At 45.6% G+C, this 27,487-nt stretch overlaps 1 protein-coding gene across 2 annotated transcripts in view; it reads left to right on the plus strand.

Annotated features, from left to right (window-relative positions):
- The window catches only part of DOP1A (DOP1 leucine zipper like protein A), a 1,079,867-nt gene that overhangs the window by 481,197 nt on the left and 571,183 nt on the right, over positions 1-27,487 (plus strand). For both annotated transcript variants that reach the window (XM_086926553.1, XM_086926552.1), the window contains 2 exons: positions 2,729-3,003; positions 6,307-6,459. In XM_086926553.1, the coding sequence (XP_086782679.1) occupies positions 2,729-3,003; positions 6,307-6,459 (428 nt within the window). The remainder of the gene's footprint in view (positions 1-2,728; positions 3,004-6,306; positions 6,460-27,487) is intronic.

Consider the following 27,487-nt stretch of genomic DNA (forward strand, 5'->3'; position numbering starts at 1 on the left):
TTGTTCAACATTACCACTGTTGTCCCTATGCTGTGGCACCCATTCTATTGCAGCAACTGTACACTAAATTCTCATAATCCATGACTTTCAGCAATTCTACTGTTCTGGCATGGGATTTCACAGTTGTACCAGTGTACCTTAATCCTGATCTGCAGCCCTCCCTGGCATGCACACAGTTATAATTCAGGAATCCATGCAAGTTCTGTGTCTGCACCAGAATTAGGCAGTTTTAGCCGTGTGAACCACACTGTTCTGCTAGTGCACATCAGGCCTCACTGGCATCTTTATTGATCCACATTATTCTTGCTTGTAGCACTCCTGTAAGAAATTGTTATTTATTGAAGGACCGACTTTATGTAATAATCACAATCCTTTTCAGGATGAATCACAAAAGTCACTAAATAAACCTGTGCTTAACCCTCTGGTAGCTTGGCACAAAGCAGTCAGGCTTAGCTTAGAGGCAATGTATGAAGGTTTTTTTTGCAACACTCAAACAGTAATAAAAACACCACACAAGAAAAATCCCCAAACCAATTTAGAAAAATAGAGAATATTTTAATAAATAAAATTACACCAAAAATATAATCATTAGAACCGGAGTTATGAGTTTGGAAAGTTTAAGATAGAAAATAGTGCCAAATTCCTCGAAGCAACAACTGCAGGTATCTGGTCGCACTAGACCAAGGCAAAGTCACAAGTTCAGGCCAACTGTGATATAGCACTGGCCCAATATGGGACCAAGTTTGTCCCGACTGAGGGTTTGGGTTTTTGCTTCTGACATCGGTGGGGGGTCTTCGCTGTGTTGCTTTGGGGAGCTCTGCATTGCTCAGCATCGGATGCAATGAAGCTTTTACCTGTGGGGTAAGGCTCTGCATCGCTTGGTGTTGGATGTGGTGAAACTTTCAGCTGTGCAGTGAGGCTCTGCGGTGCTTGGTGTCTGATGAAGTTAAGCTTTCAGCGTGGCTTTGCTGGGCTTTGCATTGCCCAGCGTCGTATCCACTGAAGACTTGAATTGTTAACATTAGCGTTATTGCCACATTACTGTATAGGCCTGTAATTTCGCCGAAAATGCAAAAGATCTGGGGAGCCCGAAGACCGGACATTACCGGGTTAGTAAAAAAAAACACGCATCGTTCGAGAGCCACCCTGTTGGAAACATCCACATCTGTTCAAACCCACCCACCCGGGCATCAATCCGTAGTTATTCTGCAAGCGGCTCAATAGCGAGGATGAAAAGGAGGAGCCATGAGGCAACCCTATCTCGCCCCCCTCTGGATTGGTAAGGGTTCAGGCTGTATACAGCATTCGAACATAGGCAATAAAGTTTGGTCTGAAATTGAGTCATCGAAGGAGAATGAACAGGTACCCACACCCCACTTGGTCAAACGCCTTCGCAATATCTGCAAGCAATGCCTGTACAATTTAAGGCCACCATATTACCCTTATAATCTCTGATTCCCATTTTCACAAATCTCTGGGGATTTTTTGAAACTGTTTCAGTTTGACTCGTTTTCGGTCACGTGCCAATATACGTGGATTCTAATTGTTCTTTGTTCATTCCTCATGATATTTACAAATCTTTGATAAACTCGTGAGACTGCAGTAACCTCTTTGACCACAACCATATAGCAGTAGTGTCTGTAAAATCTTTAATTTTTATTATCTTTTTCCTTATTTATGCTTTAATACTTAAAATACTGGTAAATCTACCTGCCTCTCCGAACATTTGATATGCTCTGTCACAGATTTTTATCAATGTGAGAAGAACTCGGAGTCGTGTACCACATCTAAGTTCTATTATTTTCACTTCTGAATGAGCCACACAAATGACATTTTCAAGGTTAGATTTCTAGTATGTCTGGTACTGATTTTTACTAAATCCTAGCATAATCATCCCTGCTTGTATTCATAATATTTCCCATTATCGTAGTTCAAGGTAACCTGAAAAATTAATGTGCTGCTAGGTCTGGACCATTATCAATGGGACATTGCAGACCAACTGAGTAAAATACGGCAGAATAACATTCTTCCAAAGAACACAGCAGTTTCATGCCGTTCATGATTTTTATTGCTGTCATCTTGGGCTGAATAACAGAGATGAACCGAAGCGCCGGGATGCTCCCTGGAGTAGCCGAGCGCTATAGAAGAAATAAACTAACATAACATAACATTTGCTAAGTAGCAGAACAAACTGCATTGTCTCAACCTTGTCGATAATGTGGCCTTACAGATGGACCTTATGTATTTCCATCAGGGATTAGGTTATTTGATCAAATTTCCATTGTCATTTGCTGAGAGACTTTTAGCTGCATTGAACATCCTTTACACAGTTGTATGGCAATATAGTGGAGTGGGATGCCTGTAAGCTAGGCATTTCCTCTACCAGTTGAGACTAGATGAAGGCGGCTGATCTCAAGGTAGATTCTTTCACAGAAATGACTTGGTTTAGTATATAAAGGATTAATTGATGATACCTGTTTGTCTGAGGTTGTTGGTCAATATACATTTGAAAGCAAAGCTGGCTACTTTGATTGCCCTGGCCCTTGAATTGAGAATTATTTTTAAAATGGGTCTTTTGGTTTGAGGTTTGCTTTTCTGTTACAGCTGTTATATCACTTAGACCGGTATACCTTCATTAACCTTTGTAGCACATTTTTCAGAGTATTATGCAGTATATTACATGTTGTGGTTTGTGCTTACCTGTTATGTTCATTTGTTTTTATCTTAGACCATGAGCAAGTGCAACCTCCATTGTGGCTCCAGACTCTCATGAATGCATGCAGCTTGCCAAGCGACTTCCGTGTGCAAAGTGTTGCTATTTCCCTGGTGATGGACTTGGTTGGCTTGACACAGTCAGTTGCTGTGGTTACTGGGGAAAGTCTTAGCAATCTCGAAATGGCTCAGCCACTAAGCCCAAACCAGGGAAGAGTGGCAGTTGTTATAAGGCCACCACTCTCAGAAGGAAACCTGAGGTACATGGCTGAAAAGACCAATTTTTTCAAGGTATAGTAATTGCTGTAGATCATGCTGTTTATAAGATGCATATTACATGTATGGTTATAGGAACTCACCTCGGATCTAGAAAGATGTGGTATAGGTGTTACACAGAAGTGTCCATTATTAGTTGTGCTACTATCCATCATGGTCATTGTTCCCCAGCAAATAGACCGACAATTGTTTTGCTAGCTTTCACCTTTCCTTCATCTCAAAGAAACCCCATGCCCTCCATTTTTATTTCCTTCATGTATATCTAGTCAAGGCTCACTTTTATGGTTTTGGCTTGAATGTTGTCCGTCATCCCTGCTAATTACCATCCTTTATTCCTCATATTTTTGCTTTCTACTCTTTCCTTCCAAACCCGAACTTTATTCTCTGCCAACCCCCTTCAAACGCTACCTTTTGTTGCAATTCACGTTTTCTCTCAATGAATGCCTACATTTCTGCATACAACTCTTAGACCCTCTCAGATCTTCACACTCTTTTACATATTCTTTATCATATTATTGTCTCTCCTTTCCTCTCTAGTGGTCCCAACATTACTTTCCATAATGACATTGTAACTCATATACAATATGTATATAAAGTGTGCCACTCTGTGGTTTTTTCAGTGTAACTCTTTTGTTTACTTGCAGGTTCTGAATAATGTGCAAGCAATATGATGTATTACTAACAACAATGTATAGATTATTTTAACATTTTACATAGGTATAAAACACACAGTTCTTTAACTGCAGTTATTGTATTTCTATCCGCCCATGCAACATAACATATAATTCAATCAACTTTTATATCGGTAGTTTGAGGAAATAGGGTGTATTATATGATGTGGTTGTGCGACCTCACCATGTTATACACTTACCAACCCATTAAGTACCAGTAGATTTTGTTTGTCAAACCTTTAGCTCAACCCTGGGTATCTGTGAATCTAACAGTCAGTCTTAAGCCAAGGAAGCAGTGTTAAGCATTTAAACAGCACCAAAACAATTGAAGAAGAAATACCCGAGACACTCAAGGAATCAGAACCAGTTTATTAAACAAAAGACTGTATTTTCATGTATTTTTATACAACAACGTGAAAAAGATTCACTAGTGGGCTCCAGAGATACAGATTTTGCAAGGTATAGTAAATATGCACCGTGTTCTTCATGAACAAACTGTGGAAAATTCTACGAATTTGATACTTAGCAACTTATTTTGAAAAAAACCTGGGTAAGTATCAATGCAGGTACTTCAGACGACCAACTCCTGCGGGGAGCCAGTCAAGGGGACCAGCAAGGTTCATAGAACACATTAACTCAGCTGGAGAAGCCGGCTTCAGTTAGTTCTAGATCTTATATCCTCCTAATATACATTTCTATAGTAGTGGTCCTGATGCAACAGATACAGGATGCTGAAGATGTTCAAGGTTGCTTTGGATGGGAAGCAGTCGGCAGTTGTCTTTTTGTGGCTACCCCTTGGTCCACAAATGGGGTGAGCCCGTCGTGGCCACAGGATTCGACATCCCTCAAAGTTCTCTTAGTCCTGTTAGAATTTCAGTTCGGTATCACCAAATGTTTTCCTGGGCGGTAACTAGTCAGCTAGGTGACCAAACTGCACTTAGAAGACTCTCCCTGGTCCAGCAGACTCAGGTGTAACTTTGAGCAATGGGTCCTGGTCTTGCATGCTGCATGGCTGCTAGTGATGGTAATGTGAATATCTGGGCTACCTACTTGCCCCAGAAGGCTTCTTCAGCCGTTGCGGCCCTGTGCTGGAAACAGAAGTCAGCCAAACTGTTTGGGCTCACTTCGCCATCTCAGTTCACCTCAGGCTTAGCAGTTTGGGCTGGACTGTTCCCATGAGGCACAGGGTCAAGACTGATTTGCAAATAGCTGGGTCTGAACTGAGGGGGCGAAGTGAGCTAAAGAATGATGATGGATTTAACCCAGATCTGTGACTGGGGGTGAGTGTCTGAAAAGTTTCAGCGCTCCGTCCATTATCTCCTTGTGTTTGCGTTGTTCGCCCTAAGTCGGCAGGGTATGCCCAGACCGGGGTTCCTTGCTCACTTTGCCACTGGATTCAAGCTGGGCTGGCTGATGAAGGGTGTTACCCAGAAACCGGTCCCAGGATGCTTGTTTTTGGTTCACGGACAATCTGGCTTGGCAATTCGGGCTGGATTGCTCCCATGAGGCACAGGGTCAAGACTGATTTGCATATAGCTGGGTCTGAACTGAGGTGGCGAAGTGAGCTACAGAATGATGATGGATTTAATCTAGATCTGTCTCTTGGGGTGAGTGTCTGAAATGTTTCAGCGCTCCGTCCATCATCTCCTTGTGTTTTATAAATTATAGCTACAGACACGGATGTTATTTCTCCTTTTAACAGCTATTCCTTCAGTGGAGAACCTTAATTCAGTAGCTTCTGAACTTCATGTAGTTGTTAACAGCATGTCATACCTGGGCATATTCATACAATTGTTCTGAGGACAATTTAAAATCTTGACTCACCTGCGAGAATGTGGACATTGGCTCTTTTACTCAATATGTCCGTTAAATTTTGAGATGCCCAACAATCCAATGTTTTAAATTCAGAAAGCCATTTAACTTCTCTCATGCGGTACCATGCCTACAGGGGGGCTTCTCGTGTAAGCAAGACCCTTCTTTAACTTTCTGAGACCATCAGCATGATGTCGGAGCTCACCTTCCGACACTGTCACCCAGCCTTCGGACACATCCTTTTTGTCCTTAGACAACAAAGTTAGCTGTCTTCATGCGTCCTCAGAGATCGCTCATCCTATAGATAAAGGTGCCCCGGCCTTCGATGACTGGAAGGGGAGGGAAGAATGCCCTCCTGCTATCTCGAGCTACTTCCCTGATTTATATTTGAGTGGTATCAGACAACACCCAGTCAGAGTCTGCTGAGTTGTCTTAGTAATTAATTCACCTCGCATAAACGTGTACCACATGGTCAGTATCCCAGACCCCTGGTGACCGTAACTGTACACTCATTTCTCAATGTTTCGAAGGCAAACCACTGATGTATAGACTAATGTGAATGTAATATGTTATTTCATGGCGCTGTTACATAAGTAATCTTCAGTTACGACCCTGTTGAGAAGTGCGTCTCGACAATGTGATCTAATTGCCAGAGCTACCAGCTGCTGTTGTGCTTGCAAGATCCATTACATGATCTTTTGATATATAAATCACACAGTAGTTTTGTATTGCCATGTATTTTTAGAACGTATTGTGTTTTAGTTTTTCAAATAAGCAGAATTGTCGCCGAAGGAAATGTATTTCACAGTCTTACCCTTAGTTTTTGTGTCTTAAGCAAGTCGCTCTGACCCTGTGGGACCAGTTGGGTGACGGAACACCTCAGCACCATCAGCGAAGCGTGGAGCTTTTCTTCCAGCTGCATAACCTCGTTCCCTCTTCCAGCATCTGTGAGGATGTCATCAGCCAGCAGCTGACGCACAGGGATAAAGTAAGCAAGTGATTTCCGCTTCGATTCTTCAGTTACTCTCCTTACTATTAATGTATATTAATCATGGCAAGTGGGTGCAACTAAATTAAGCAGTTTTAAATACTGGGGCTTTGTGTTTTCGCCGTACACTCAACGGGAATGTAATTTCATATTCGGTAGCTCTTTGTAAACCCATCCTCCCCAAGCATCCCATCGCCAACATCCACTGCAAACACCAAATCCATCCCTTGCAAAACACTTGTCTTATACAGTGTGTCTGTACAAGTTCAAAACCGAACCAATGAGCCAACAAGGAACACTTTTAAGTTTTCTAGTTCACCAATATGTGCCCCGGGTATATTTTCTGTCCCAGCCTGACCCTGTTAAATGCAACACAATTTAACAATCTGGCCCTGTTAAAGGCAATACAATGTGGGGTAAAATCGTTTTAGTGTGGCTAACTATCACTGCCTCCTTATGGACAGCTTCAGCATCCTTTTGATGGGGGTGACCAAAATGCAGTGAATTGATAGATTTTCTTCAGTTTTTCCCCGCTGTTGAGTAGGGTAAATGCACAGTACAACTTCTGTCTTTGTTTTTTGATGAGTTCCAGGTTTTGTTTATTTTTTTAGATTCTTGTTAGTCTCTCAGTCTTTTTAGGGCTCGGGCCTCGCCTTCCACGAAGTGGAGAGGCGGAGCTTGCAAGCTCTTTAGTATTTAGAAAAAAAAAAATCAGAAAGGGCTCCAGCTGGCAAATTCCTTAGTTTTTTATGGCATCTGCCTAGTGATTCGTCTTCGCTGTGCTGTGTATTTAGTAGCGTTGACGTGATAGGCTGTAAGTAATTTACGCGTGCCCGATGTGGCATATTGTGTGCGCGAACGAGCACGGAGAGTGATTAATCTTAATTAGGAGCTGTCAGAGTACCCGTGTAATGCAATCCAGATGTGCGCGCGTTCACCATCTAGCATATAGTCGATGAGTCGTCCACATTGCCTCCCCCCTTGCACCCCTTCGCCTTTGGCAGCGCGCAGACGGACCTGAACAAGGCCGGTTTTGTTTGGAAAAATGTTACTTCCCCGGACATTCTGTGTAGGGCTGTTTACATCGGATGAAAGCTAGCGTCCAGCCAGGCAGAACGCATTCGTGGAGCGCTTGTGTTCAGCAGACATGTGATTTTGTTTTATATATATATTTCCTGGAAGCTACATATATGTGTCTGTTTGTAGAAATGCATCACGGGGTGGGGGCTCAGGTCGTCTCTCAGCAGTTGACTTGGGCAGGGGGGGATAATGAATAGCAGAGGGGCGTTGCGGGGAGCAGCCGCGCAGTCACCCGTTCATAACAAAAGGCCCCGACGCTCCCTGCAGGGGAGTCGGGCTGTTTGGGAAGGAGCGCTGACAGAGATGCTGCACGGGGTGGGGCGAGGCGACAGGAAATGTGTTCTCTTTAGTCCTTCGCCCCCTGCGGCTATGGTAATCTGTATATTAACATATAGGACTTGTTACCTCACTAATGCATTTCTTTAACCGTCTTACCAGAGGCTTCCCGGGAAACGCGGTCAAGGTGTTTTTTTGAGTGTTGGGGGAGGCGAGGGGGCGGGGTGGCAGGCCCTCAAGTTAAGATGGGCTAATTTGGATGGCGACATCTTGTGCTTTCTGTGGTCTGAACCTCAGTGTCCTGTCGTGAACTTTCACTGCTCGTTTGACACCAGTGGTCATTACATTGTGTAGCCTTTTCTGCTCTCCCTTCTGGCTGTACTCGGGAGTGTCCACAGAGGCCATTGTGTTACACTTTTTAGCACACGCCATAGTTCTGGGGGTAGCTGCTCTTAAGTCACGAGGTCTTCTCCAACGTGCCTACGCCTAGGCATATCTTAAACTACCCCACGCACCCCATTGGTTTATTATCCCAATTGACCCCCAGCACAATCACCATACACTTGCAGCCCTTATGCTTGAAAGATGTATTTGTAATAGTTTTTGTTTAGGGCAATTTTAAGATGATTTAAATCCAATAATACGAGTAGAACATACCTAAACAGACTAGGTAAAAAATTCTACTAAGAACCATGTTCCAGTGAAGAGTAGTTTTAGACAGTGATCTATTGTTCAGTCTGGTCTGATACCTCAACAGTGCTCCCAGCTTTCATGCAATAAATGTGAATCGCTCTAAAGGGCTTGCACCAGCTTTTTCGGAGGTTAACACATGGTGTTGGCAGTGCACAGATTTCTCTACTACCACCACCACCAGTACTAACAGTACCACGACCACCAGTACTACCACTACCAGTACTACCAATTCCAGTACCACTACCACCACCAGTACTACCACCACTAGTACCACCACCACCAGTACTACCACTACCAGTACTACGGGCAGCAGTACCACCACCACTAGCACTACCACTACCGGTACCACCACCAGTACTACCACTACCAGTACCACCACCACCAGTACTACCAACACCCCCAGTACCACCACTACCAGTACTACCAACACCCCCAGTACTACCAGTACTACAGCCACCAGTACTACAACTACCACCACCACCAGCACTAACAGTACCACGACCACCAGTACTACCACTACCAGTACTACCAATTCCAGTACCACTGCCACCACCAGTACTACCACCACTAGAACCACCACCACCAGTACTACCACTACCAGTACTACGGGCAGCAGTACCACCACCACTAGCACTACCACTACCGGTACCACCACCAGTACTACCACTACCAGTACCACCACCACCAGTACCACCACCACCAGTACCACCACTACCAGTACTACCACCAGCAGTACTACCACCAACAGTACTACCACTACCAGTACCACCACCTCCAGTACTACCACTACTACCACTACCAGTACCACCACCACTACCAGTAACACCACCACCAGTACTACCACTACCAGTACCACCACCACCACCAGTACTTCCTGTACTACCACCATCAGTACTACCATTTCTACCACCACCAGTACTACCACTACTACAGCCACCAGTACTACCACTACTACAGCCACCAGTACTACCACTACCACCACCACCAGTACTACCACTACCACCAGTAATACCAGTACTACCACCATCAATACTACCAGTACTACCACCACCAGTACTACCAGTACTACCACCACCAGTACTACCACTACTACAGCCACCAGTACTACCACCACCACCAGTACTACCAGTACCACCACCAAAAGTACCACCACCACCAGTACCACCACCACCAGTACCACCACCAGCAGTACTACCACCAACAGTACTACCACCAACAGTACTACCACCTCCAGTACTACCACTACTACCACTACCAGTACCACCACCACCAGTACTTTCAGTACTACCATTACTACCACTACTACAGCCACCAGTACTACCACTACTACAGCCACCAGTACTACCACTACCACCACCACCAGTACTACCACTACCACGACCACCAGTACTACCACTACTACCACTACAAGTACCACCACCACCACCAGTACTTCCAGTACTACCACCATCAGTACTACCATTACTACCACTACCAGTACCACCACCAGTACTACCACTACTACAGCCACCATTACTACCACTACCACGACCACCAGTACTACCACTACCACTACTACCACTACCAGTACCACCACCACCACCAGTACTTCCAGTACTACCACAATCAGTACTACCATTACTACCACTACTACAGCCACCAGTACTACCACTACTACAGCCACCAGTACTACCACTACCACCACCACCAGTACTACCACTACCACCACCACCAGTACTACCACTAGCACGACCACCAGTACTACCACTACTACCACTACCAGTACCACCACCACCAGTACTTCCAGTACTACCACCATCAGTACTACCATTACTACCACTACTACAGCCACCAGTACTACCACTACTACAGCCACCAGTACTACCACTACTACAGCCACCAGTACTACCACCACCACCACCAGTACTACCACTACCACGACCACCAGTACTACCACTACCAGTACTACCAATACCAGTACCACTACCACCACCAGTACTACCATCACCAGTACCACCACCACCAGTACTACCACTACCAGTACTACGGGCAGCAGTACCACCACCACTAGCAGTACCACTACCGGTACCACCACCAGTACTACCACTACCAGTACCACCACCACTAGTACCACCACTACCAGTACTACCACCAGCAGTACTACCACCAACAGTACTACCACTACCAGTACCACCACCACCAGTAACACCACCACCAGTACTACCACTACTACAGCCACCAGTACTACCACCACCACCAGTACTACCAGTACCACCACCACCAGTACTACCACTACCAGTACTACCACTACCAGTACTACCACTACTAGCAGTACCACAACCACCACCACTACTACCAGGCTAGCGATGACAGCGCATATCTACAGGATAGCAATGACAGCGCATATCTACAGGCTAGTGAAGCCAATGCATATCTACAGGCTAGCGATGACCGTGCATATCTACAGGCTAGTGAAGCCAATGCATATCTACAGGCTTGCGATGACAGTGCATATCTACAGGCTAGCGATGACAGTGCATATCTACAGGCTAGCGATGACAGTGCATATCTACAGGCTAGCGATGATAATGCATATCTACAGGCTAGCGACGACAGCGCATATCTACAGGATAGCAATGACAGCGCATATCTACAGGCTAGCGATGACAGTGCATATCTACAGGCTAGCGATGACGGTGCATATCTACAGGCTAGTGAAGCCAATGCATATCTACAGGCTAGCGATGACAGTGCATATCTACAGGCTAGCGATGACCGTGCAAACACTCACAAGGAGACCACAGCCAGCTGAGGTGCAATCTTCTCCCACTCACAAGAACGACATCACAGGCAGCCGCAGTGCAAGCTTCTTACACTCACAAGGAGACCACAGGCAGCAGAGGTGCAAGCTTCTCACACTCACAAGAAGGCCATCACAGGCAAGTGGTGCAATATTCGCACACTCACAAGGAGATCACTGGCAGTACACACCACATGAACACACTCCATAACACATAGCAACAATACATTGGCATTTACAATGCCATTAGCTCAAACTCAAATAAATCCGAGCCCGATTGCATTTCTAATGCTTGTTTCTCTTTGTTAAGACATTCTCTTCCATATTTTTACAACGCAGGTCTATGGTAATACTTGTTCTTTCTAATTAAAAGTGTGCTTTTTATTACACTTCACAGTCTCTATAATGCCACAGGATAATTTTTCACACGTAATAGTATCTCTAAGAGGTATATTTCCTAGTTACAAATGAGCACTGGCAAAGCCAAGAGGACTGGCGCTTTGCCGCTAGCCTTTTAGCTTTGTCGCTTCATGTTTTTTTCCGTGGTAGATTTTGCAAAACCTGGTGGGCCTTCATTAATCTAAAAAAAATTGGGTGAAAGCAAAAATATTATTTTGTCTGCAAAAAGCATACATTACATTAGTTGTCCCTGGTACCGAAGAGAACTACTTTGTGTGTGGATGTACTCCTTGTGAAAGGGCAGCATGCAGTAACTCACAGGGAAGCCAGCCAATGACTGAAAGGAACTGACTTATTGCTCCATGATGCTTGCTGGAGTGTATGAAAGTAAAATGTAAATGACACAACAACAGGCTAATGGATGAAGTCTGACTGAAAAGCACTATGGCAAACTATGATACACACACATTTTTAGTAAAATCAAAAGGTCTTAAATAACACCAGACTTAAAAAAAATGTTTTAAAAAGCCAATTGATTTGCCTAGGCTTACAGTTTCTTTGCTAAGGCTTTTTTGTTATGCCTTTGTAAATCCTTATTAGACATAGATATGAAGTGTTAAAAATATAGTTAAAAAGACAGGGTTGAAAATTCTGAAAGAGAGGGTTGTATGGATGGGTAGTCAGCCAGACAGATATGTTGATAGGTAGATAGATAGATAGATAGACAGTCAGACTGACAGGCATGGAATTAGATACACATACACATTTGGTTACAAAGATAGATAAGTAAGTTGGTGGAGAAATAAAGGATGCACAGGAGTTTTACCATTTTAGCTATAACGAGGCGTCCCGTCACAGAGTGAGGGAGCGATGCCCAGAAGGCGGATTGGGACCATAAAGAGGTGATTGCCTTCTGGAGGTTTCCGTCCGGAAGGTCTTGTTGGGTTCTATGCACTTGGATTCCCAAGTGCCACGCTATATATTGTAGGGGCCTGAGATATGGACTCCTGTGTGGGCTGTTGCAGTTGGGGAGGTATATAGTAGCTTGACCTAGCAAATAAACTCTTGGGGATCCCATATTGTTTGAGGGCAACTAGCAGGTCTTCCCAGCTCAGAATATCCAAGCCCTGGCGGAGATCTAATGAGAGGCACCCTGCTCTGGGGAACGTGTCAGGAGATGCACACATTGCGTGATAAAGTTTTTGTATATCCAGTGATGTATTTCTGCCACATACGAACCCACATTGATCCATGTGCACTAGTTTGAGGAGGAAAGAAAGCAGACGGCAGGCCAGCACTTTGCTTAGTATTTTGTACTCCGTGTTTATTAGCGACAAGAGCCTGTATGCAGTAATGTCTACATGATTCCTGCAAGGTTTCGGTAGTGAAGTCACCAGGGCACGGGGTGTTATCCCTACCCAGGGAAGCATGGTACAGGCACTCCAGCCGGGGCACCAACCGTGTGGCAAAGGTGATATAAAACTCCACAGGTAGGCCATCAATTCCTTGGAAGGTCTGAAATGGCTTACCGTATCTTAGTCGCTGTGATCCGCGCTGTAAGTTCTGGCCCATCTGCCACTGTCACCTGCGGTAGAAATGTTTATCGCCTGCGGCTCTACCATGTGGGGGGCCATGTATAGGTGTTCGTAATACTCCTGGAAAGCCTTGTTCACTCCTTTTTGTGTGTCAACACGAGGAGGCAATTTCAAGTATGGGCATTGAAGGCGGCAACTCTAATTATACGAACAAACATGGAACCTGATCTTTCTGCTTCTAGATGTATCTTTCTAGAATTAATACGCGAAAATGCACCACCCGGTGACGCTCTAGCAGATCAGCGTATTCAACGCGCTTATCCTGCAGCTCAGTCGCTCTGCTTTAGCTGCTGCGTCCCATGTTTAGCCGATATATTATGACCCTAGGCATCTACCTTGGAAGGCTGCAGTGGCAACGATCAGCTCATGAGTGAGACATTCATCATATGGCTTTATGCTGCTTTTCCTGCTGCAAGAGTAGCATCAGAAGAGATCACTTCGAAAGTACCCCAGCACAGCAACACCACAGGTTCATACTCGGGGGCTTTGTAGCCTCGCATAAACCAAGTTATTTTCCCCCAGTTCTTTTTGTAATCCACAGTTCCCCATAGAGAGGATGCTGCAGAATCTAGATGGTAAGAGAGCTGTAATATTTTGCCTGGACAAGACCACATATTACACATTTTCTTTATGTGGCATAGGGCCAGACGTATGACCCGCCAATTAGCAAGTCTCATATTGCGTCGCATTTGAGACTCGCTAATTGGGATGCACAACAGCGTCTGATACACTGTTTGTGATTCCCAATGGGGTTGCAAATTTCATGCCTCATGGCAGGCACTCCCAGGGATGGTGGCCTGCTGGGGTCAGCAGACCTCCATGTCTGGGACTGCTTTTAAATAAAGCAGCTTTTTTTTTTAATGCAGCCTGTTTTCCTTAAAGGAAAACGGGATGCATTTAAAAAATAAAAATTAATCTTTTCAGTTTCATTTTTCAAGGGCAGGCATGGGGGACCAGTGCCTGCCCTTAAAAAATATTTGTACTTGCATTCACAAAGGAAAAAAGCGTGCCCTGGAGACCTCTTCCCATTTGCGAGTGCTTTACCACCCTTCTGAGAAGGGTGGTAAACTGCGAGTGTTTTGCGACCATAATTGTGGTCGCAAAACATTCTTACATAGCTGAAGGAGTCGCTATAAGGATGGGATGCCCTTGAAACGCCCCTTCCTAATAGCGAGTCGCTAATGCTATCTTGAGTCGCAAATTGACTCACATAATAGGATTAGTACATTGGCCATAGGTTTATTGCGGGCGCAAATGGGTCTAAAACCCATTTGTACCCATAATCTATTGCAAGAGGAACATCTGTCTCCAAACAAAACTTATTCAAATTGATCGTGGTCTTTTTGTCAGAGGTCTAACTAAAAGGAATTCACTGCTTCTACAAAAGTCTGCACTTTAGTAAGCGAAGAGTATGATGGCTTCTGAAAACCTTGTTTGGAAGCTTTCCGTTCACTTATATTTTATGGCCAGCTATTTGGAAGTCTTTGTATGTTTCATATGCATTACACCCTTGCAAGAGAAGCCAGGGCTGATGTATGTATGGAACAGACTTCACTGTGTAACTTTTCACACAACAAATCTTTCACAAACAGTTTCCTTTTTTCCCCTATACATTTGTTTATTGGTATTTCAAAGCCATACAATAGTCAATATAATCACAGAGTGATGTAGAACAGCGAGGCCTGCAATAACAAAACAAAAAAAAAACAATTTGAAGGGGAATGGGGGAAGCAATGGAGACATCCTCTCAAGCTCCAACCTGGCATCACGTTTTAGCAGAAATATGAGGACAATCAGCAGCACCATGAATATAGGTAGTTTTACATATATTTTCGTAACATAATGGTGTATCCAGTTGTGGCATATACAGTATGAGCCGCGATCCACAGCAGGTAGCATTTATCATTAAAAAAGATAGTAGACAGGACAGCACTGTGGACCCTATGGGCATTGTATTTGCGAGTCAGGGTGGATCACATGGTGTACTAGGCAAATTGGAAGTGCCCAAGTCTCTCTCCCTTAACCAGGCCAGAAATGGAGCCTATATGTCTTTAGGTATGGATGTGAGGGGCATTAGCTCCCAGTAAGTGGACAATTGTTCTCTTCCAGGGGATCCTCATCAAAGTCTTAAGCACTGAATATTCACGCCCATGTGCGGGAACCAACAAAACTGGCACCATGCCTTTAAGCAGCCATGACCCCCAGCTTCCCATCATGCCTCAGTGGTGACAGTTAGGTCTTCAGACAGGACCCTGGATTCACAGCTCTTCCTTTTTTGACTTTTCTGTCAAATATTTAAAAAAAATTGTGGATTTTTGCTTTCACTCGACGTCTTTAGACTTTAGAGTGACTGTCAAACCTTTTTGGAGTTCAAGAAAAGGTTTTTTTCTGTAAAAAATGCCTTCCTTATTTGGTCGTTCCCGTGCCTGTGGCAAAAAGAAGGTTAGATCAGATACACACTCTGTGTGTATACTCTGCCTCCCTGATTCTCACTCTTCTGCCACCTGTCATCACTGCAAGAATGTATCGAGAAGAACCATCAAGGACAGGGAGAGAATTCAACTATATTGCCTCTCTGAAAGAGAAAGGTCTCCAGAGAGGCAACAGAAAAAGAGAACAATGTCGTAGTCGAGAGGCAAAGTCCCGACCTGTTCTCAAGTTTCAAGTTAATTTTATTTATGTTTTGGAACTCTTTACACAGGTCCACATAAAATCATCCAACATTGACATTTGAAGCATTATCAACAATTTACAAAAAACAAATCTAATATATAGCCAAAAAACTTGTTAAAAGGTTAAAAATTATACAACAAAACCTCTCATTTGGCTGATTACGGATAGCATCGAGGAGAGCAGAAGCGGAAGAAATATTTAGTCTTAGACAGATAGGTCTCAACCATTTGAGGCGATGTTGTTTTAAAGCCGAACAAACGAATAACACATGATTAACATCCTGTTTGTTTTTGTTGCAAAAATTACACATCACTGATGAGCCATACCATTTAGATAACAAATTATTTAACGGGAGTAAGTCTTGCCTCAGGAGGAACAGAAATCGGCGCACCCCCATGGGGGAGATTCCAGGAAACATAAGGTTGAGAAATCCAGATTTGGTAATGATTAATAGCCGGTAGTGGGCCCCTTTTTGCAGTAAGGGCCTCTTTATCTAAATCAAAACTTAGGTTCCATGAGGCGAATTTTAGAGTCTGTTTTAACTGATAAGTGGATAAAGAAAAGAGTGTCAATTCATCCAATTTCAAAAGTTTAACTGCTAATCTAAAATTCTTGACAATAGTGGAATGCTCTTTTAGGGGTCCTAGAAGTTCTTTTTGGATCAGGTTTCTTAAAGGACCTGTTCTCCTTCGGCGTCGGGATCGGCGTCGAAGCTACCGGCGGCGAAGCAGCAGTCGTCGTTGAAGACTATGGTGGTGCAGGCACATCACACTTCTACGAAGTCAAAGACGGTGCTCTCAACGTCGACAAAGGTAAAAGGCCCTCGGTTGTCGTCAATCAGGCGACGTTCAACATCGAGGAGCAAATCTCCATCGATGCTGGCTAAAAGTTCGATGTTGAGGCACAAGTCTCCGTCGAGATCGGTGCAGAGATCTTCGACGTCGAGACACAAGATTCCGTCACCGTCGTCAAAGCAGAAGACTCTGTCGACATCAGTACACCAGAGGTCGACGTTGAGACACTAGCTGTTGGAGTAGAGGCAGTTCACCTCAAAGCAAGGTACTCCATCGGCGTCAGCCAGACGCTCAAGGCGAGACACTTATCGACTTAGAGACTGAGTCCTCCTTCGAAGAGGAGAAGGTTGACGTCGCGGCAAGCATCACCGTCGCCGGGACGACGCGCGACATCGAGGAAGCAGTCTGTCCAGAGGGGATGTTCAAGATCGACGTCAAGGCCGCAGTCTAGAGGGGCTTCACGTCCAGTAAGTCTTTCTCCATCACCATCACAGACATCGAGAACAGGTTCTTGCTGCTCCCCTCACAGATTATCATCGTCCAGATCTCCAGAAGTAGTGATCTCGACGTCTAGCAGACCAGTGTCCACTGGGCATCCTGATTCTGCGGATAGGCCTGCACATACAGAGGGAAGAAAATCTCCTCCTGCACGCTTTCCTTAGGAACGAGAAAGGCAAAGATGGCCTTCTATCCATCTCTCACCGAGATCAAACCCGCCTCTGCATCACTGGGCCACAGCTCCAGCAACAAGGACGCAACACTACTCAAGCCCCCTCCACAGGTCTCCATTGGCTCGACTGGTGCAGGCTGTGGGCAGAGATTGTACTCCATCGAGAGGCGGAGATCGCAGTAGCACTCCTGCACACTCTTCCAGAAGGAGGTCCAGATCCAGAAGCGGGAGGAGAAGGCACAGATCTCCAACGCCTTCCTCCTCTTCCTCACACATGTCACAGAGAGACTACTCACTGATTCTTACTGACAGGCCACCGCCGAGGGTCTCTCCGATGGATGACGTTGGCACTGTCCAGGATGTACATTCGAGAGGGGTAACTAAACTGAACATCCCTATGCCGTCGTGGCAGACTTGTCTTCAGTTATCTTTAAGACTTTACACCAGAGGGCTGCATCTAGATCGCTGTTGACATTGGTGCCGGGGCTACTCCATTCGGTCATGGACATTTTCCTTACACCGGCGCCCTCAAGACAATGCCGGCTAGGATTCTAAAGAAATATCGTCCACCGTAGGAGGACCCGTTATTTCTTACATCTGACCCCCCACTGGATTCTGTTATAATCGCTGCAGCAAAAAAGACTCACTCAGTTGCCTCCTCCTCTACTGTTCCACCAGATAAAGAGAGTAAAGTACAGGATTCGTGGGGGAGGAAGGTCTGCGGCACATTCTATGCTCAAGATCTCAAGTGCATCGGTGCTTTTGGGTCGCTATGACAGGTCTTTGTGGGACTCCCTTCAAAGATTTACGGAAAAGCTGCCCAAGAAAGATCGCAAAGATTTAGAAGAAATCTTGCAAGAAGGCAGCTTGGTGGCAAATAAAGTGATCAGCGCAGCAGCAGATGGAGCTACTCTTACAGCTCACGCTTATGCCCATGGGAAATGCACTAGGAGAGCTTCCTAGCTGTGTTTCACAGCGCTTAAACCAGAAGCGCAGTCTCGGATCTGCAATCTCTTTTCTCCGGCTCATCTTTATTCGGGGCACACACAGATGAGGAAATGTCCTGGATGAAGACAGAGCTAGACACACTAAAGCCCGTGGGTCTAGAAAAGACGAAAGAGTTCTGAAAACACTTCAGACCTTGCGATCAACGATCCTCCCAACAGAGGGTTCAAACCCCTCATTGGCAGAAACATCAGAGCCAGCAAGGTCAGCAAAGGTCTCCGTACCAAAGCCGGTGTTCCTCCAGGGTAAGACGAAACCAGAGTCAGTCCACTACCTCCGCTAAGACGCCGACCAAACAATGAGTGCCAACTTCCCCCATCACCGTTTACCACTCCAGTGGGGAGAAGTATTGCAAATCATCTCGAAGAGTGGCAAGCTATCACAAAGGACCAGTGGGTGTTAGCTACGCTGCAGAATGGGTGCTCTCTACGTTGTCGATGCCATCCACCCTCATTTACTCTGGTTCCATCATCGTGCCAACAGATGAAGATATTGCAGAGCAAAGTTGCCACCCTTTTGTGAAAATCAGCCGTCAAGAAGGTGTCAATATCAAAGCTAGGTCGAGGGTTCTACTCAAGATACTCCTTGGTAAAGAAGAAGGGTCGAAAATCAGAATACCGACCCATTCTGGATCTGCGAACACTCAACAAGTCAATCAAAAAGGAGAAATTTCGCAAGTTGGCTCTCCAGCAAATATATCCACATCTCAGACAGGGAGATTGGATGTGTTCGCTGAAACTGCAAGATGCCTACTTTCATGTTCCGGTCAGTCAACATCAGGGCAATACACACAAGATGATGGAAGGAATGTTGCACAATGGCAAAACATTCACCCCCAGTCACAGATCTGGGTTTAATCCATCGTTATTTTGCTCACCAAATCACCCCAGTTCACACATGGCCATATGCAAATCAGTCTTGACCCTGTGCCTCATGGGAACAGTCCAGACCGAACTGCCAAGCCATGTTTTCCCTGGACCAGAATCAAGCATCCTAGGACTGGTTTCTGGCTATCAGCTGTCATCAGCCAGCATAGCTTGACTCCAGTGGTGTAGTGAGCACTGATGAGGGCTGAAAGCCCGAAACCGGTCATTGGATGCTTGTTTCCAGTCCAGGGAGGACCTGGCTTGGCAGTTCGGGCTGGGCTGTTCTCATGGGGCACATGGTCAAGACTGAGTTGCATATGGCTGGGTTCAAACTGGAATGGCATGGTGAGCAAAAACAATATGGATTTAGGACCAGATCTCTGTACTGGTATGAATGTATGACATTGTTCTGCATTCTGTGCATCAACTGTTGTTTTTGCAAACATCACGGCAATATTTGAGATTCAAAGTGTTACCCTTCAGGTTGAAGTCAGCTCCCCCAGTGTTCACGAAGTTCATGGCAGTGGTGGCAGCCGCACTACGTCGCAGAGGCATTTTCGTGTACCCTTACCTGGATGACTGGCTGTTGAAGGGTCGCTTCCCCACAGCATGAGGAATCATTTCCTGCAATGCCTAGAGCTTTGTCACCTGCTGGGCCTTCATGTGAATTTCGAAAAAATCAACTTTGCAACCCACACAGAGAACCCATTATCTGAGAGCGCTGGTAAACTCCAAGGTAGGAAAAGTGTTTCCTTCAGAGGAGAGGCAGTTATCCATCACACAGAAAGGCAGACAAATTTTGAACAGCAAAATGCTGTCAGTTCGTCAGATTGCCTCCCTGTTAGGGTCGATGGCATTCTGCATTTTCCTGGTCCCTAATGCCAGGCTGAGAATGCATCCTTTGCAGCAGGATCTGGAGGACAAATGGGATCAGCAAACAGCTCGCTGGGATGACAAGATAAATCTCTCAAACTCAGCAAGATGAAGAAGGAGAATATGCAAGTAGGGATTCCTTTTCATCAGGCACCTCCCTGTCAGACGCAGATCACGGACGCCTCCCTCCAATGCTGGGTAGCTCACATGGGGTCTCTCCAGACACAAGGGCAAAGTCATCAAAAGAGCGTTCATGTCACATAAAGATGTTGGAGGTGAGCTATTCATCTGGCACTCAGGGCTTTCCTCACATCGATTCAAGCAAACTCCATTCTAGTACAGACAGTCAATACCACTACCATGTACTACCTGAACAAACAGGGAGGAACTCGTTCACGGACTTTGTCACTGGAAGCTCAAGCTCTCGGTCATTGGCTCCTGGGATGGAACCTATTGATCACAGCTGTACACCTGCCAGGGGAGCAGAACTCCCAAGCGAATGCTCTCAAATCGACACTTCAAGGACCGACAAGATTGGGTACTTAACAACGAGGTCGTTGAAGACATTTTCCAGGCATGGGGTCGTCCCAGCATCAACCTCTTCGCGGATGACGAAAATACAAAATGCTGAAACTTCGCCTCAAGGTTCTATCGGCCAGGGTCGAAGGGGAATGCTCTTTTGATAGACTGGTTAGGGGCATTTGTGTACACCTTTCCACCCCTTCCTCTCATCCCGAAGGTGGTGACCAAACTCTCACCCTCGCACACAAGGATGATCCTGATTGCTTCGGACTGGCCAGGCAGTGGTGGTACCCGGACCATCTGCACCTATCAGAAAGCCCACACAGGAGACTACAGTACAGACCGGACCTGCTGTCCAAGATGAATGGGAGGATTGATCACCCCAACCATCCCTCACTGAACTTGGCAGCATGGCTCCTGAGGTCTTCCAGTATGGTCATTCAGGGCTACCACAAGACTGCATGACCATCTTAAAAGAAGCTAGGAGACCGTCCACAAGAGGTATTGAGGACTCATCCCTCCTTCCTTCCGGAGGTGGTGTCAGATTTCCATGTGAATCAGACCATTTCACTTCCACCTTTTTTCCCTAATCCCGCCACTCCAGCTGAGAGGGCTTTGCACTCACTTGACCTGAAAAGAATTTTAGAATTCTATCTGGATAGGTCCAAGTTGATTAGAAAGTCTGATCAACTAGTCGTTAACTATGGGTCGATCAGAGCTGGTTTTCCAGCCTCAAAGTGATTCATCTCTAGGTGAATAGTTTCATGCATCAAGTTAGCTTATCAATTAGCACAAAAGCCCCTTGGGCCTGCTCCTAAGGCGCATTCCACAGAGGAAAGGCGGCTACGACTGCTTTCCTTCATAACGTTCCTATCTCTGAGATCTGTAATGCGGCAACTTGGAGGTCCGTCCATACATTCACATGGCACTATTGTCTAGATTCAGACACCAGAGCAGACACCCAAGTAGGCCAGGCCTCCTTGAGGAATCTATTCAACAGCTGATTGCTGCTGTTGTTGTATGTTGGGTCATTCACTCTCATTTGCCTGCAGACGGAAGATGGGCTTGCTATTCTATTCAGTGTTTATTACTATTGATGAGGATCCCCTGGAAGAGAAGGATAATTACGCAACTGTAATCCTAGTTCTCTTCCAGGGGTATCCTCATCAAAGTCATAAGCAACCCACCCACCTCCCCAGGCAAATGAGATTACTTCATTGTTAAACAATATCTTTGTGCCCTGACCTTCAGGGTTACGCAAAGAACAACTGACCTAACTGTCACCCCTGAGGCATGATGGGAAGCTGGGGGTCATGACTGCCTTAAAGGCAGGGTGCCAGTTTTGTGGGTCCCCGCACATGGGTGGGAATATTCAGTGCTTATGACTTAGGTGAGGATACCCCTGGAAGAGAACTAGGTTTACAGGGGAGTAACTTATCCTTCTTGACAAAATGCGATATCAGTTACCCACGTGTCGATTGAGGGTGCAGAGCATTTGCCCCAGTGCATGGCAACTCTATGGTTTGCCAGCAACAACAGCATGGCAAGGAGGCAGCGATCTGCTGGAGTGATCTTTTTTAACATAGCCTACTAGGCTCACCAGGGGTACAAGCCTCAGTTCCAGTCCTGTAATGTCTTGTATATCGTCGTATACCTTATCCCAATATCTCGCTATCAGTGGGCATTGCCATGCCAGATGGCGAAATGTGGCTTATGATGTATGGCATCTCCAGTTATTGTCTATACTGAGACCCATATCAAAAAATGCAGCGGGGTTCCATACATTTAGTGTAAAAACTTAAAATGGATCAGGCATAGCCTGTAATTAGGGGAGAGGAATTCCAACTGGCCGCAACTGTAGAGCCATTGTTAATCCATCACAGGTGGTTCTAAGATTAATCTACAACTCTCCAGTGCTCTAGGTTTATTTACCAGAAATATTGTACAGGCGTGTAATGGATTTATGTGGAGATGGATCAGTTAAAGTGTTCTAGTACATTAAGAGTTAGAGGTGGGGCCGGGAATGTATCTTGCAGCTTGAGGCAAGTAGCACGCAGTTGATAGTATAAAAAGTGTCTGAAAGGTTCAGGAGTATGTTTTCCCTGGGTTGTGGGGGGTGTGAAATACATCACCAGGATAAAAAATTGGCAAATGTGTTCATGCTGAGTCAATGTACCCACGTGATTGCTCCTATGTCCTACATCGGCGGAAAGCAGGAAGTGTGTGCAAGTGGGATGGATGGAGCATATTAAATGGAAAGACTTGTTTGTTCTTTTCCTCAAACCGTCCCACACCCATCTCAAAGTTCCAATCGTATTTATCTCCCTTCCGGATGTCTATATTCCTGGTAAAGTGCAGTGGATAGGGGACTGGGGGGCAGCGTCTGTCCAGTTCTACTGCAACATGTGTTGAAATGGGGAAAGGCCTAACCAGTGTGTAAGAATTAGGCTTGTGCACAATAAGCGTACAGGGTAAAGTCCGGTGCTCCCAGTCCCTCTTGGCGTAGTGGTAATTTAAGAACATCCCAGGATATTCTAGGCTGTTTTCCGGCCCAGACCAGGGTAATCATGATGGATCGAACTCGCTTAAAGAATACCGAGGTCAATGGCATGGGTAAATTAACAAAGAAGTACAACAATTTGGGTAAAACAATCATCTTTGCAGTTGATATCTGATCAGCCATTGAAATGGGTTACTTTCGCTTCCTCCACTTGATCATTCGGCCATAGTTTGCCTCCCAAAGTTCCTGTGTGTCTCTGCTAAGTCAGGTACTCAAGTTTCTGACTGGACCCTCAGCCCATTGTAACAGGTATTCTAAAGTAAATGGCTTTGTCATGTCAGTAAGTGGAAACAGTATGAATTTGGACCAATTGATATGCATTCCCGATATCTGGCCAAATCAGATCAATTTGCGTATCATGGGACATAAATTGTCTACGGGATATAGACATATAGTGTGATGTCGTCCACTGTCCATGAACTCGCCTCATCTACTAGAGTCACGGCCACCATCCCCCCGTCCCAATCCCTCTGTGACTCGCTCAACGAGTTTTTCATAGACAAAATTGATAAAATCAAACACAACATCCCTCCGCCCTCTTCCACCTTTGTTGACCCTTCCCCTCCCCCACTACCGTTAAACTGACCAACTTTCCACTTCTAACCACTGACACCCTCCTCCCACTGCTCCAACGGGTCAAATCAGGCTCTCCCCTTGATTTTGCTCCTGCTTGTACCCTCAGGGAAGTTTACTCAGCCTGCCCTACTCCCCCTTTGACTCTTCTTAATGACTCACTTGCTCATGGTCATGTTCCCAGTTCACACAAATCGGCGGTTGTCATCCCAATCTTAAAAAAATTGGACGCCGATCCTTCCTCCCCCTCCAATTACCGCCCCATTTCACTCCTCCCTTACCTTGCAAAAGTTCTCGAAACTCACATAACTTCTACTTTGAGCACTCATATTGAGGCAAATCACTGCCTCTCCCCTTGCCAAGCTGGCTTCCGTCCCCTGCATTCTACAGAAAAAGTGGTCATTTCAGTCATGGACAAGCTGCGTGAAGGTATCGACATCAACCTTCCGCAAGCTTTGATTCTCCTAGATCTATCCGCCGCTTTTGACACGGTGGACCATACCATCCTCCTTAACCGTGTCAGGGCGGCGGGCATAGAAGGCTTAGCCTTTTCTTGGCTGGAGTCCTTCCTTGCTGGGATAACTCAAGGAGTCCGTTTGGCTGGCTTTGCGGCGGCCTCTCGCAAGGTAGAATGCGGGGTCCCTCAGGGTTCATCACTTTCCCCTCTTTTGTTCAACCTTTACATTTTTCCCCTCATTTTTATGTTACAGCAACTGGAGGTCACCGTGTTCAATTACGCGGATGACCTCCAGTTAATCTTCAATTTGTCTCACTCACCTTCATCTGCCCTGCACGTCCAAACAATCATGACTCTCATTCAAGATTGGATGAACTGCAGCCACCTCAAACTTAATCCGGACAAGACCGAGCTGGTCCTGACCGGAGGTGGCTGCAGTCCTTGGTCCCCTTCCTTCTGGCCCCCTTCCCTTGGTGCCCCTCCACTTCCCGTGCCCAAAGTGAAAACTTTGGGAATCCTTCTTAATCCCCAGCTCACTGTTCACCCGCAAGTCAGTTCCGTGGTTTCTTCATGTTTCTTTTCCCTTAGAGTAATTAGGAAAGTTTCTCGTTTTTTTTCCCCCTCAGCTTTAAAAATCATTATGTTGGCCATGGTACTGTCCCGTATAGACTATGGAAACATAGTCTATAATGGAGCCCCTGCATACTTGATCCATCGACTACAACTGGCGCAGAACCAGGCGGCCCGCCTGATCCATGGCCTACCCAGATATCATCGGGCCACTCCACTACTCAAAACACTGCACTGGCTCCCTGTGAGAGAGCGTGCCCTGTTTAAACTCGGCTGCCTCACGTATCAGGCCAGATCGGGTACTGCTCCCGAGTTCATCTGCTCTCTCATTAAGCCATACTGTCCAGGCAGAGAACTTCGCTCGGCCCATTTGGCCCTCCTTACCATCCCCCGCTTTAAAAAGCAGAAGGCGGGCGGAGCGACATTCGCTGTCCTGGCTCCAACTTTTTGGAATTCTCTCCCGGTTACTCTACGCACTTCACCTTCCTACCTTTTGTTCCGGAAAAATCTTAAAACCTTTCTTTTTACACAAGCCTACCCGATTTAATTTCCCAGTTGCTGCCGTCCACTGATCACCACTAGCGCCATGAAACCGCTGGGTATACGAGCGCTGTACAAATGTTTTTAAATTCAAATTCGTCTGCGTATAGAGATACGACCAGCCTCCGAGATGAAAAGCCCTGACCCTAATTTGCATGGTGTTGAGGGAGCCACAAAGCCTGGGGTTCTATCGCAATAGCGAATAAAAGAGATAATAGTGGACATCCCTGGCGTGTGCACTGGGTTATTGGAAAGGAATTTGAAACAAGATTGTTGAATCTAACATGTGCTGTGGGGCCTGTGTATAAGAGGCATATCTGTTGTATAAACTTGGGACTGAAGCCAATTCTAGCCAGGAATGTATTGTATTGTATTGTAATTGCATTTATATAGCGCTTACTACCCCTGACGAGGCGTCGAAGCACTTTTTCGGCGGGTAGCACGCTACTCCGGGACCCACAGAGGATTAGTTTTGAATTAGTATAGTGAAACATGCAAGTACATTTTAAGTGGTGGATATGTTAGTCAGGTATTTGGATTTGGAATGATAGCAGAAGGATAGAGTAGGACACAGGTTAGTATTTATTTATCGCTCGCTTGTTGACGCATTCTATTCAGGGAGCCTATAAAGGCTTAGTGGTGAATTAATATGGTGAAGTATGAGGTAATTTCAGTGATGGATATTAGTGTGTTACTTGGTGTGAGAAGGATAGAGGATGGATAAAAAGGAAGAAAGATTTGCATTCATATAGCACTTGTTACCCCTGATGGGTGTTGAAGCGCTTTTTTGGCGAGTAGCACGCCACTCCGGAACCCATAAAGGATTAGTGTTGAAAATTAGTATAGTATGAATATGAAGTAATTTGAGTAGTAGATATGTTATTCAGTTATTTGGGCAGTATATTAGTATAGTTGAATATGGAACATGGAATTTGAGAAGTGAACATGTTAGTCTGTTAATTTTGATAGAAAAAGGATAGTGGAGGGATTAAAGAGTGAAGGATTTTTTTTTTTAAGAGAAAAAGGGCAGCATTTTAGGCCCTAGTCCCGACCAGTCTCGAACAGGCCCAAACAGGCAACTACCCTTGTCCTCTCCACCCTTAGTCTTGACGCCCGGGCTGAGACGCCCTAAGCCTGGCCCTTTTTGTAGCCCTAATAATCAGGTGACCCCTTCAGCCAATGGGAACCCTAGCCCTAACACTATCCAATCACAACACTAGCCCTAACAGCCAATGGTACAAGTAGCCCTCGTCCCTACTTCCAATAGAAAGCCTAACCCTACTCTTAGTCCCACAACTGGTCCAAAAACCAATCACATCAGAAGCACTAAATCGCTACTTCCAATTAAAGGTCTAACCGTAGCCCTAGTCCCACCCTACTCCCAACAACCAATAACATAGGAAGCCCTAGTCCCTACTTCCTATAGAAATCCGAACCCTAGTCCTAGTCCCAACCCTGCAATGATTGAATCACAGACCGAGAAACCAATCAGAACCCTCAAATACCCAGCCAATGAGGACATTAACCCTAACCCAATAGAAACACCAGATACAACCACCAATCAGTGTACACATGTGCAAACCATCAGCACACTATATAAGGTCCCAGCAACCTCAGACAAGGTTTGCTGGTCAGGGAGTTGGAAGCTACTTGCTCCTGTTCAGAATCTCCTAGGAGACAGACAGGCTCAATCCACAACTTTGGACTTCAGCAGGTAAAGGCTTCACTAACTCGAAATCTAACAATACTGTTTGAATAAAGCTTTACTCCCCCTGCTGGCCAAAGAACGAAGTGCACAGGCCCCAGTAAATACAGTTTCAACAGCTCACAGAAGCACCCTCTGATGTAGAAAATCCCTGTTGCTGGGGGTGGGGGAGGGGCAGGGGGGCTGGCCTCACTGGCTTGGGAACACAAAATGGTGGCTGGGGCTGCACTGTTTCAGCACACAGGCCTAAGCACAGAGCAAAGGAGAAATTTGGAGGGAAAACAGATTTGTCACCAAGGAATGAGAGGGACAAACTACAGAAATTTGGACTGCAAATCCCACAATTCAACACACTAAATGAAGGCAATCATGGGCAGGGAAAACCACACATTTAAAAC

This window comes from Lissotriton vulgaris, chromosome 6 (assembly GCF_964263255.1).
Source record: "Lissotriton vulgaris chromosome 6, aLisVul1.2, whole genome shotgun sequence".
Lineage (NCBI taxonomy): Eukaryota > Metazoa > Chordata > Amphibia > Caudata > Salamandridae > Lissotriton > Lissotriton vulgaris.